This window comes from Mustelus asterias, chromosome 6 (assembly GCF_964213995.1).
Source record: "Mustelus asterias chromosome 6, sMusAst1.hap1.1, whole genome shotgun sequence".
Taxonomy (NCBI): Eukaryota; Metazoa; Chordata; class Chondrichthyes; order Carcharhiniformes; family Triakidae; genus Mustelus; species Mustelus asterias.
In genome coordinates this window covers 113,235,662-113,247,769 of record NC_135806.1, presented here as the reverse complement: position 1 = coordinate 113,247,769, position 12,108 = coordinate 113,235,662, and the positions used below count along the sequence as shown (strand labels likewise).

The window sequence follows — 12,108 nt, the reverse complement described above, 5'->3', positions numbered from 1 at the left end:
TTCCCACCGTTCACCCTATCTATGCCTTTCATAATTTTATACACCTCTATTAAGTCTCCCCTCATCCTCCGTCTTTCCAAGGAGAACAATCCCAGTTTCCCCAATCTCTCCTCATAACCAAGCCCCTCCATACCAGGCAACATCCTGGTAAACCTCCTCTGTACTCTCTCCAAAGCCTCCACGTCCTTCTGGTAGTGTGGCGACCAGAACTGGACGCAGTATTCCAAATGCGGCCGAACCAACGTTCTATACATCTGCAACATCAGACCCCAACTTTTATACTCTATGCCCCGTCCTATAAAGGCAAGCATGCCATATGCCTTCTTCACCACCTTCTCCACTTGTGACGTCACCTTCAAAGATCTGTGGACTTGCACACCCAGGTCCCTCTGCGTCTCTACACCCTTTATGGTTCTTCCATTTATCGTGTAGCTCCTCCCTACATTATTCCCACCAAAATGCATCACTTCGCATTTATCAGGATTGAACTCCATCTGCCATTTCCTTGCCCAAATTTCCAGCCTATCTATATCCTTCTGTAGCCTCTGACAATGTTCCTCACTATCTGCAAGTCCTGCCAGTTTTGTGTCGTCCGCAAACTTACTGATCACCCCAGTTACTCCTTCTTCCAGATCATTTATATAAATCACAAACAGCAGAGGTCCCAATACAGAGCCCTGCGGAACACCACTAGTCACAGGCCTCCAGCCGGAAAAAGACCCTTCCACTACCACCCTCTGTCTTCTATGACCAAGCCAGTTCTCCACCCATCTAGCCACCTCCCCCTTTATCCCATGGGATCCAACCTTTTTCACTAGCCTACCATGAGGGACTTTGTCAAATGCTTTACTAAAATCCATATCGACAACATCCACGGCCCTTCCTTCGTCAACCATTTTGGTCACTTCTTCAAAAAACACCACCAGGTTCGTGAGGCATGACCCCCCCCTCACAAAACCATGTTGACTATCGTTAATGAGTTTATTCCTTTCTAAATGCGCATACATCCTATCTTTAAGAATCTTCTCCAACAACTTCCCCACCACGGACGTCAAGCTCACCGGCCTATAATTACCCGGGTTATCCTTCCTACCCTTCTTAAATAACGGGACCACATTGGCTATCCTCCAATCCTCTGGGACCTCACCTGTGTCCAGTGACGAGACAAAGATTTGCGTCAGAGGCCCAACGATTTCACCTCTCGTCTCCCTGAGCAGCCTTGGATAGATTCCATCAGGCCCTGGGGATTTGTCAGTCTTTATATTCTCTAACAAACCTAACACTTCCTCCTTTGTAATGGAGATTTTCTCCAACGGTTCAACACTCCCCTCCGAGACACTCCCAGTCAACACATCCCTCTCCTTTGTGAATACCGACGCAAAGTATTCATTTAGGATCTCCCCTACCTCTTTGGGCTCCAAGCATAAGTCCCCACTTTTGTCCCTGAGAGGTCCGATTTTTTCCCTTACAACCCTTTTGTTCCTAACGTATGAATAAAATGCCTTGGGATTCTCCTTAATCCTGTCTGCCAAGAACATTTCGTGACCCCTTTTTGCTCTTCTAATTCCCCGTTTGAGTATTTTCCTACTTTCATTATACTCCTCCAGAGCTCCCTCCGTTTTTAGCTGCTTGGACCTAACATACGCCTCTCTTTTCCTTTTGACCAGTCCCTCAATTTCCCTGGTTATCCACGGTTCTCTAATCCTACCCTTCCTATCCTTCTTTTTTACAGGCACATGCTTGTCCTGTAGCCCTAACAACCGTTCCTTAAAAGACTGCCACATACCAGATGTGGATTTACCCTCAAACAGCCTCTCCCAATCAAGAGCTGCCAATTTCTGCCTGATCCCAATAAAGTTAGCCTTCCCCCAATCCAACACCTTACCCTTGGGACACCACTCATCCTTTTCCATCACTATCCTAAAGCTAACAGAATTGTGGTCACTATTTGCCACATGTTCCCCGACCAAAACTTTGAAGACCTGACCGGGCTCATTCCCCAGCACCAGGTCCAGTATAGCCCCCTCTCTAGTTGGGCTGTCCACATATTGTTCCAACGAACCCTCCTGTACACATTTTACAAATGCCTCACCATCCAGAGTCCCTGCCCTCAGCGATTTCCAGTCTATACCAGGGAAATTGAAGTCTCCCACTACAACAACCCTATATTTCCTGCACCTATCCAGTATCTCCTGACATATCCATTCTTCCACTTCCCTTGGGCTGTTGGGGGGCCTGTAGTACACCCCCAACATAGTGACTGCGCCTTTCCTGTTTCTAAGCTCCACCCAGAGTGACTCGCTACACGACTCCTCCGAATTGTCCTCCCTCTGCACCGCTGTAATATGCTCTCCAACCAATACCGCTACTCCCCCACCTCTTTTGGCCCCTCCTCTGTCTCGCCTAAAACACTTGTACCCTGGAATATTCAGCTGCCAGTCCTGTCCCTCTTTCAACCAAGTCTCCGTCACCGCAACCACATCCAAATTCCTCGTGCGCATTAAGGCCCCAAGTTCGTCTGTTTTACCTGCTACGCTCCTTGCATTGAAGTATAAGCACTCCAGACCCCCAGGCTCAGTGAGGTCGTCCTCCCCCAGAGTGCTCTTCTTCTTTGCCAGCCTTGTCCCAGCCCCAAGCTCGTCCCCAGCCACCACACTTATAGACCTAATAGTTTGATCCCCACCCCCCTGCCATACTAGTTTAAATCCCCCCGAACTGCACTAGCAAAGCTCCCAGCCAGGATATTTGTGCCCTTCCAACTTAGTTGTGACCCCTCCCTCTTGTACAGGTGCCATCCTCTCCTGAAAACCTCCCATTGGTCTATGAAAATAAAGCCCTCCCTCCTGGACCAGTCCTTTAGCCAGGCATTCATTTGAACCAACTCCCTATTCTTATCCTCAGTGGCACGAGGCATTGGGAGCAGCCCAGAGATGGCCACCCTAGTGACCCTACTTTTTAACCTATTTCCCAACTCCCTGAATTGCTCCCTTAGGACCCCTCTACTCTTCCTATCTACGTCATTTCCACCAATGTGTATAATGACATCCGTTTCTTTATCTTCCCCTTTTAAAATGCCTCCTATCCGCTCGGAGACATCCGTGACCCCAGCACCAGGTAGGCAGACTACCATCCTGGAGTCCCGTTCGCCCCCACAGAATCGCCTGTCTGTCCCTCTAACTGACGCATCCCCCACCACTATCGCTCTCCTAACCCCTCTCTTCCCTTTCCGGGCCACAGAGCCTGACTGTGTGCCAGTGACCTGGTCACTGTGTCTTACCCCTGGAGAGGCACACTCCTCCACACTATCTAAAACAATGTACCTGTTTTGGAGTGGGACAACCACAGGTGACCCTTCTTCTAACTGTCCACTCCCCTCCCCTCTCACACCTGTCACCAAGCCCTTCCTATTTTGAGACACCTCTGGAGACCTCCCTTGTACTTTACCCTTCTGCCCTTTACTCCTCCTAACTGTGACCCACGTGTCATTCTCCCGATGCCCCGGTGTAACTAGTTGCCTATAACTGCTGTCAATTTTTCTCCCATTTTCCCTGACTAGGCTAAGGTCAGCGATCTGCAGCTCCAGTTCCCTAACACGGTCTCTCAAGAGCTGCAGTTCCACGCACCTGGCACATATGTGAACCTCTGGGAAGCTCGGTGTTTGCAGAAACTCCCACATCCCACATCGGAAGCACTGAACTGGCCGATCACTCATATCTACCCTTATCCTTTATAGGGTTGGGTAAAAAATAACTAGCCTTGCCTTGCCCTTTTAGCCCAAGCCCTGTGAGCCAAAGCCCTTATAATGCACACTCTGCTCCCCACTCACTCCACTGCCCGCTCCCGACGCTGCCCGCTGTATAGTGCAGACGGCTTTTTATGCTCCCGACGAACCCCCCAAGTAACTGCCTTTTGTACTAAGACTCAACCTCCCAGAATCCCCTTCAGCTGACCTCACTTCCTCAATTCAAAACCCTGAAAAAAGCCCGCGAAATATACTAGGAATACCCTTAAATGAATAAATGAATAATTAAATCACTTCTTAGCTTACTCTCAGCACTCCTGCTAAGACTCTCTCCCCCACTCTCACTCCAGTTAAACATTCTATCTATGTCCCTCTGTAACTTCTGACATCCCTCCAGACTATCCACAACCCCACCAACCTTCGTGTCATTGGCAAACTTACCAACCCATCCCTCCACTTCCTCATCCAGGTCATTTATGAAAATGACAAACAGCAAGGGTCCCAGAACAGATCCCTGGGGCACACCGCTGGTGACCGACCTCTAATTAGAAAAAGACCCATCTATACACGCTCTTTGCCTCCTTTGGGCAAGCCAGTTCTGGATCCACAGGGTAGCAGCCCCTTGGATCCTATGCCCTCTCACTTTTTCTAGAAGCCTTGCATGGGGGACCTTATCGAACACCTTGCTAAAATCCATATAAACCACATCTACCGCTTTCCCTTCGTCAATGTGTTTAGTCACATTTTCGACGAACTCCACCAAGCTCGTAAGGCACGATCTGCCTTTGACAAAGCCATGCTGAGTATTCTTGATCATACTAAACCTCTCTAAATGCTCATAAATCTTGTCCCTCAGGATCTTCTCCATCAGTTTACCAACCACTGAGGTTGGACTCACCGGTCGGTAATTTCCTGGGCTATCCCTATTCCCCTCCTTGAAAATAGGAACCACATCCGCAATCCTCCAATCTTCCGGCACCTCTCCCGTCTCCATCGATGACGCAAAGATCATCGCCAGAGGCTCTGCAATCTCTTCCCTCGTCTCCCACAGTAACCTGGGGTACATCCCATCCGGACCCGGCAACTTATCTATCTTGATGCCATTCAAAGATTCCAGCACAACCTCTTCGTTAAAGTCCACATACTCAATCTTTTCAGTCCACCGCAAGCCCACAGTACATCCACCCATGTCCTTCTCCTCCGTGAAATACTCATTGAGGCAAAATACTCATTGAGCACCTCTGCCATTTCTACTGGTTCCATACTGATTTTCCTGCCTTCACCTTTTATAGGCCCTATTCCTTCACATCTCATTCTTTTACTCTTCACATATTTATAGAACGCCTTAGGGTTTTCCTTAATTCTACTTGCCAAGGCCTTCTCGTGACCCCTTCTGGCGCTCCTAATTTCCTTCTTTAGTCCCTTCCTACAAGCCGTATACTCCTCTAGATCTCTATCTTCGCCAAGCTCTCTGAAACTTTTGTACGCTTTCCTTTTCTTTTCGACTAGGTCCCGCACAGCTTTCATGCACCACGGTTCCTTTAACCTACCAACTCCTCTCTGTCTGCTCGGAATGTTGTCCTGTAGAACCCTAGACAGACATTCCTTGAAAAACTGCCACCTCTCTTCAGTACATTTCCCCAAGAATACCTCCTTCTAATTTACTCCTCTAATTTGCTGCCTTATGTCGTCATATTTCCCCTTACTCCATATAAATGCTTTCCTAGCTTGCCTGATCCTCTCTTTTTCCAATGCAAGCATAAAGGAGGTAGAGTTATGATCGCTATCCCCAAGATGCTGTCGCACTGAGAGATCTGACACCTGCCCAGGTTCATTGGTCAGTATCAGATCAAGTACAGCCTCTCCTCTTGTAGGCTTGTCCACATGCTGTGTCAGGAAACCCTCCTGAACACACCTAATGAACTCCTCCCCATCCAATCCCCTTACCCTAGGGATATGTTTGGGAAATTAAAGTCTCCCATCACAACAACTCTGCTATTATTGTAACTCTCCAGGATCTGTTTCCCTATCTGCTCCTCCACCTCCCTGTCACTATTGGGCGGCCTATGGAAAACTCCCAGCAAAGTGATCGAGCCCTTCCCACTCCGAACTTCCACCCACAGAGACTCTGTAGACAATCCCTCCACAGCATACACCTTCTCTACAGCTGTGACACTATCCCTGATCAGCAGTGCCACTCCACCCCCTCTCTTGCCTCCCTCCCTCTCCTTCCTGAAACATCTGATTCCCGGCACCTGTAGTATCCAGTCCTGTCCCTGAGACATCCAAGTCTCCGTAATGGCCACCACATCACACTTCCAGGCATCGATCCACGCTCTGAGCTCATCCCCTTTATTCACTATACTCCTGGCATTAAAGTAAACACATCTCAATCCTTTGGTCTGAGCTCTCCCCTTCTCTATCCCCCGTCCATCGTCCCTCTTGCACCGTCTATAACCCTTCTCTGTTTGCGAGCTAACTTCCTCGCTCCCAGTCACCTCGTCTCGATCCCCTCCCCCCAACCTATTTAGTTTAAACTCTTAATAATGAAGAGCAAATCCTTAGATTACAGGATGATATATATGGGCTGGTTAGAGGGGCAGAAGAGTGGCAAATGGAATTTAATCCTGAAGGACTATGTGCAGTCTGGTCACCACACTATAAGAAGGAAGTGACTGCACTAGAGAAGGTGCAGAGGAGATTCACCAGGATGTTGCCTTGGCTAGAGCGTTTCAGCTATCAAGAGAGCTTGGATAGGCTGGGGTTGTTTTCCTAAGAGCAGAGAAGGCAGAGGGGGAACCTGATTGAGATGTATAAAATTGTGAGGGGCATAGATAGGGTGGATAAGAAGGAACATTTCCCCTTTGGAGAGGGGTCAATAACCTGGGGCATAGATTAAGTTAAGGGGCAGGAGGTTTACAGAAGATGAGGAAAAACGTTTTCTGCCAGAGGGTGGTGGAAATCGGAACCCACTGCCAGAAAGGGTGGTAGAGGCGAGAACCCTCATAGCATTTAAGTAGTATTTAGATGAGCCCTTGAAATGCCATAACGTACATGGCTATGGACCACATGTTGGAAAATGTTAGGTTAGAATAGATAGGTGCCTGATGGCTGGCGTGGACACGATGGGCCAGAGGGCTTCTTTCCATGCTGTAAAACTCTATGACTCTATGATGATGCATAGACAGATTTTAGTGCTTCATAGAAGCTTCATATGCTGCCACTATCAGTATACAGTTGAGTTTTTTCCATATGTGTGATCCACCAGTCATTTTGGATGTTCCTCAGTTTTTAAGTTGAAGGGTGCTGCATGTTTGACAATAGGCTGTCTTTTTCCCCTGGCTGGCCAACTGGGCCAGGTGAGTTTGATGAGCTGACCTTTCTATTGTTAAAGGATCTTGCATTTCCTTGTCATTTTCATCAAACCACTGTTCTTCCTGGCGCTGGGTCCCATAACCTCATTGTAGGTATCCAGTACTGCAGCTTTGACGTGTTCCCAGAGTTCTCCTTGAATGGACTCAGCAGTGAGATCAGGGTGTTCCAGACTGGTCTATCAGGGTACTTGATATCTATCTTTGCAAGATAGGGTTTGCAGCTTGTTGACTTGAAATGTTTATTCTGAGTTGTTGCTGGGCCTGTTCTTGGGCTTAGACTTAAAATGTAAATACAGCTTTGAATGGTCTGCATGGCAGTCAGCACCAGACATGATCCTAATAAGCAGGACATCCTTTAGGTCACACTGGCGCACCAAGTTGCAGTCTATCAGGTTCCAGTATTTAGAGCGGGGTAGCATCCATGTGGTTGAAGCAGTGATATTATTAAAAGGTGTTGGTTATGGAGAGTTACTTTTCTGCACAGAGTTCCAAGAGTAGATATCTGTTTTCATTGCAGCTTCCAACTCCATTGTTTACGAACACACCTTTTCATGTCATACTGACACAGTCAACCCTGAAATTGCCAAGTACAACATCCTTAGGAGGGACGTTCCAGATTAGTTCACTGCAATTACTGTACAATTTATCTTTGTCAACTGGGTTAGCCTTCAAGATTGGGGCATGCACACTGATGAGAATTGCATGCTGCTGGTCTTGAATTGGGAGGAGGAGGGACAGGATGCGTTTAGAATGACCGATTGGAGGGTTTGAAATTTAGTGGTGATAATCTTGGTCACCATGAAACCACCATCAAAGAGGCACTTTGAGCTCTGCCTGATCAATAGAAGGTGTAGCAGCGTTGTGTTCTGTTAGGCTGTCTTGCTCTAAGAAACGGACCTCACTTTGAGCTGCTGTATCGATGTCGAGTCTTGCTAGCTCATGGCCCATCAGGGCTGAACATCTTTGAGGGCGACTGTTATCATCAGAATCAAACATTGTTCTCATGGTCTAGCTCGTGAGTTTCAGAATTCTTCTTCTTTTCCCACCTTTTTAGTTAGGTTAGGAATTTGTATTTTCTTCACTGTTGCAGTTTAGCTGCTTTAGAAGATGCCCATTTACAAAGGCAAGCCAACTTCGGAGATGAGATGCTTAAGCATTCATCAGCCAATCTGATTCTGGATATGTAATTTATACTGGATAAAGGAAAAGGGCAGGCTCTCTCAACTTCCTGGTCGTGCTGAAGATCTCTGCTCCAGAACTAGCTTCAAAATGGCTCTGTCTAAATTAATCTGAGTATGGTCCATGCCACTCTTACAAATCAACCCAGCTTCAAGGATTTATAAGCATTTGTAATCTGTGCTCACACTTAATAGAGGAAAACTGAACATGTCACATTCAGTCACAGGTACTGATCAGGAGATTAGATTACAACAGCATTGAATGAAGACAAAACCTGATTCTGAATATTGCAGCAAGATTAATTACTTCAATTCTACTGTAAAGATTCTAAGTGGTGTTCAATACAATGACCTTACTCTTCCTTCATTATTACATTCAAGCACAGAAAGCAATGTCACTGCCACATAGAGAAGGGCAGGATTAAAATTTATTTAAGGAAGAGATTAATATTCCATAACGTTTTTATGAGATTAATAATTAGCCATTGGGATGAAGAAAGATTTACAGACTTGGTATCACTCCTTTGTAACTTTATCAATAGTTCTACAAGATCATTTTTCATAGAATTGGTACCTTTAAAGTTAAAACTGAAGAATTCTTGTTGTCTGCTTTGTACATGCCAGGGGACATTAAGTCCAGAAGCTGTGTTTATTTCTGTTTCTCTAGGTGCTGTCTTGTTTTCCTAGAATTGAATGGTGATACTTACCCTCCCTGGCCTATTACAGGTACTATTGTTACATCTTGCTGTATACTTTCTCCTGCTTTTTGCCTTGCATAGTAAATTCCTTGCCATTTCTGTAAAACAACATCATGGATTATGTCAATTTTGGAATATTTGAGGATATTATTTTGTGCATCTCTTTGTATGGGTTTCCCACAACTGTCACAAACACCACACAGCATTCTACAAACTCTTTAGTATTCATCCCATTATACCAGTTTAAGTAAACTTTTAGTAGTTTCTTTTTATGGGTAATCTGGAATCCATATCATGGTTGTAATATTTGGTAGCCCATCTGATCTATCCTCCTCTGGCATCTGCTCAGGTGCTCTCTGTGAGGAAGTGGTCTAAATAAATCAGGAGATCAATTAGAGTTTAACAGTACAAATCAATTTTGTAATTATGCAAATTGGAGACATTTCGTTTCTCAAAAAGTTTTGTGTCACAGTTGCCTAAGGAATTCATTTTGCCATTCCTGCATATGCCCGGATTGAATCCAATTTATGAGTGGTAGATTGATGCCAGTCATGTGTTCAGCGATGTTGCTGTTTTGTCACTGCAGCTTTGTTCAAACTATTTATGCATGCAAACGAGGTGGCCTAGAAATTGGTTGAGACCATTTTGGGTGCATGGGGAGCGTAATCATTAGTGGAATCTTGTGGAGGCTAGAGGGGTCTTGGCCACTGGCTGGAGATCCAGCAAAATCCTTGTGTCGTTCTTTTTGGGAAAGCTCAATGTATCTTGTGTCCCTCAGGCACTTGACAAGGCAGCAATGGGCTGGCAGTTGTTCTGTATGAAGCAGTGGCTGCTTACACCCACCCAAGACCTTGGATGAAGGACCCAGGCACAAGTGAGTGATGGCAGGAAGGGAGTTGCGCAAAGGTGAAGCCGGGGAAGGGAGGGAAGGGGTTTAGCAGCAAGACAGGGGTTTGACTCTCAGCAGGCACCAGATCTCTCGATCAGGCACTGCGTAACAAGGGATCCTTGGGAACCCGCAAGCAAACACACCATGCTCCATGTGGCTTGATAGGTTAATACCAGCAGTGGTGGGATTGAGTCCCTTAAGTGGGCATTAATTTCCGACTCAATGGCTTCAACTGGTGGCAGGTATGGGTCTTGCTGCCCTGGATTTAAACTGGATGCAGGCAGGAAGATGGCGGGTTCACTACCTACTACCCTCCTAATCCATAAAATGCATCTCACCCCTGCCACAGGGAGGTCACAAGATTCTGCCCCATGTGCCTGAATGGTGGCTCAATGTTCTTCAAATACTAGTGCTCTGGTTTCAGTTCAATACTATTTGGCAAAGTGCCAAGTATCCACAGCTCAAGAGGACTCCATGGATGGAGCAGAATTATGCTGGTCCCTGCTGGTGGGTTTGCAAGTGCAAAATATTGCAGAATTCCTGAGATGGCCTTCCTACTGCTCTCCCCTGACTGTCCGTAATTTTAAAGATCTAAGTGAGATCTAGGGTGGCTTGTCTGCTCTCCTGCCAATAGAAGCTAATGATTGACTACTTAAGAGCTACTTCCTGCCAGGTCTCAATTTGAAGGTTAACAGGAGTTCAGTGGCAGAGGAGAAACCTGACAAGTCAGCCTGCTTGGGTCTTGGGCAGGAAGAGAGGGTGTGGCACCTCCCTCAAAGGGCTCCTCTTGGCATTGAGCATCCTACTCCCAAGGTCTGTTCTGGCATGGGTGTTCCCTGCATCCCTGACTTTTCCATCAAGACACCCAACACCCTTCCCCCACCTTCCCCCCAGCCTCATCTCCCCTCCCCACCGTGAGATCTTGGACTTGGTCCTGGACTCTGGTTTTAGAATCTGGGAACCTAGTCCTGACCATTGCTGCCACTGGGACTACAGAGGTGTCAGCCAATCAAACTGGCCGACAATTCTCTAATGCAGAACTTTCACTCGCCAAATAACACTCTAGGAAATGTTAAACACCTGTGAGCTGTCGTGATTGGCAAAGATGTGCTTCCACCTGGCTCTCTGGGTGATAGTGGGGAAACCGCAGTATCTGGAAAATCCTGCCCCACGTTTGGCCCAATTCTAACCTTCAGGTTAAGTGTTGTAGGGGAGTGCTTAGGGGCTTCCTGTGATTATGAAAGGCACTTTATAAATGCAAGTTATTTTTCTTTTCACAGAATTATTAGTGCAGAAGGAGGCCATTCAGCCCATCATGCCTGCATCTCTTTTATCTCGGATGAAAATCCAAGCCCTGAAATTTCACAGGAGATCCACAACAATCCTTGAGAACACAGCTGAGAAGAGGCCAAAGTATGAAGGTAAGACTGAAAGACCTCTGGAAGCCATTTTGTCTTAGCTAGATTTTGATATCAGACAACTCTGGGTTGATACAGAGAACAGTGAGATATATGAGGGCTGGATGGGATCTGAGAAAAGAAGAAACAGAGCATTGTACAGTAATGTAATGCCAAAATTCCAGTTAACATTAGAGTCTTGAGATTTGCATTATTGTTTTGGGATTGCATTCCATGATTCTGCTCATTTTTCTGTGAATCTGTGGGCTTGTTTCTAACTGTTGAGCAGCAAACATTAATGAGCGATGAATGAGCTGTTCGCCCCATTTTCTGGAAGCAATTGCTACAGTCACTGTATCAAGCAAATTTGGCATTTAAACAAATTTTTAATGTATATATATGAAAATAAACAGTATGGCAATTTATGACCAAATAATATGGTTTTGGTTGAAGAAAGACCATTGGTTAGGACATGAGAAGACCTTTCCGTCCTCTTCAAATAGCAATAGGTAGGCCTAGATTACAGCCTTGTACATAATCAATTGTTTGGACAAAGAAGTTTAAATTAGCTAATGTGAATTAAGCAATAATATGGAATGCACTGCCTAAAAGATGCCGGTTCAAGAGTAACTTTTAAAAGAGAATTTGATACAGGGAAAAAATGCAGGGCTATAGGGATAAAGAAGGGGAATGCAATTAATTGGATAGCTCTTTCAAAGAGCCAGCACAAATTTGATGAGTTGAATGGCCTCGTTCTACACTGAAGGGTTCTATGATTCTGCCCCTAGCCTAATGAATGTGGCTTCTGTTTTATGCTGGAAATATTGGCA

The 12,108-nt window shown here is 46.0% G+C and overlaps 1 protein-coding gene across 1 annotated transcript in view; it reads right to left on the bottom strand.

Annotated features, from left to right (window-relative positions):
* The window catches only part of pde8b (phosphodiesterase 8B), a 316,839-nt gene that overhangs the window by 52,439 nt on the left and 252,292 nt on the right, over positions 1 to 12,108 (bottom strand). Inside the window, exon 9 of the mRNA XM_078215444.1 lies at positions 9,002 to 9,090. Coding sequence (XP_078071570.1) covers positions 9,002 to 9,090 — 89 coding nt within the window. The remainder of the gene's footprint in view (positions 1 to 9,001; positions 9,091 to 12,108) is intronic.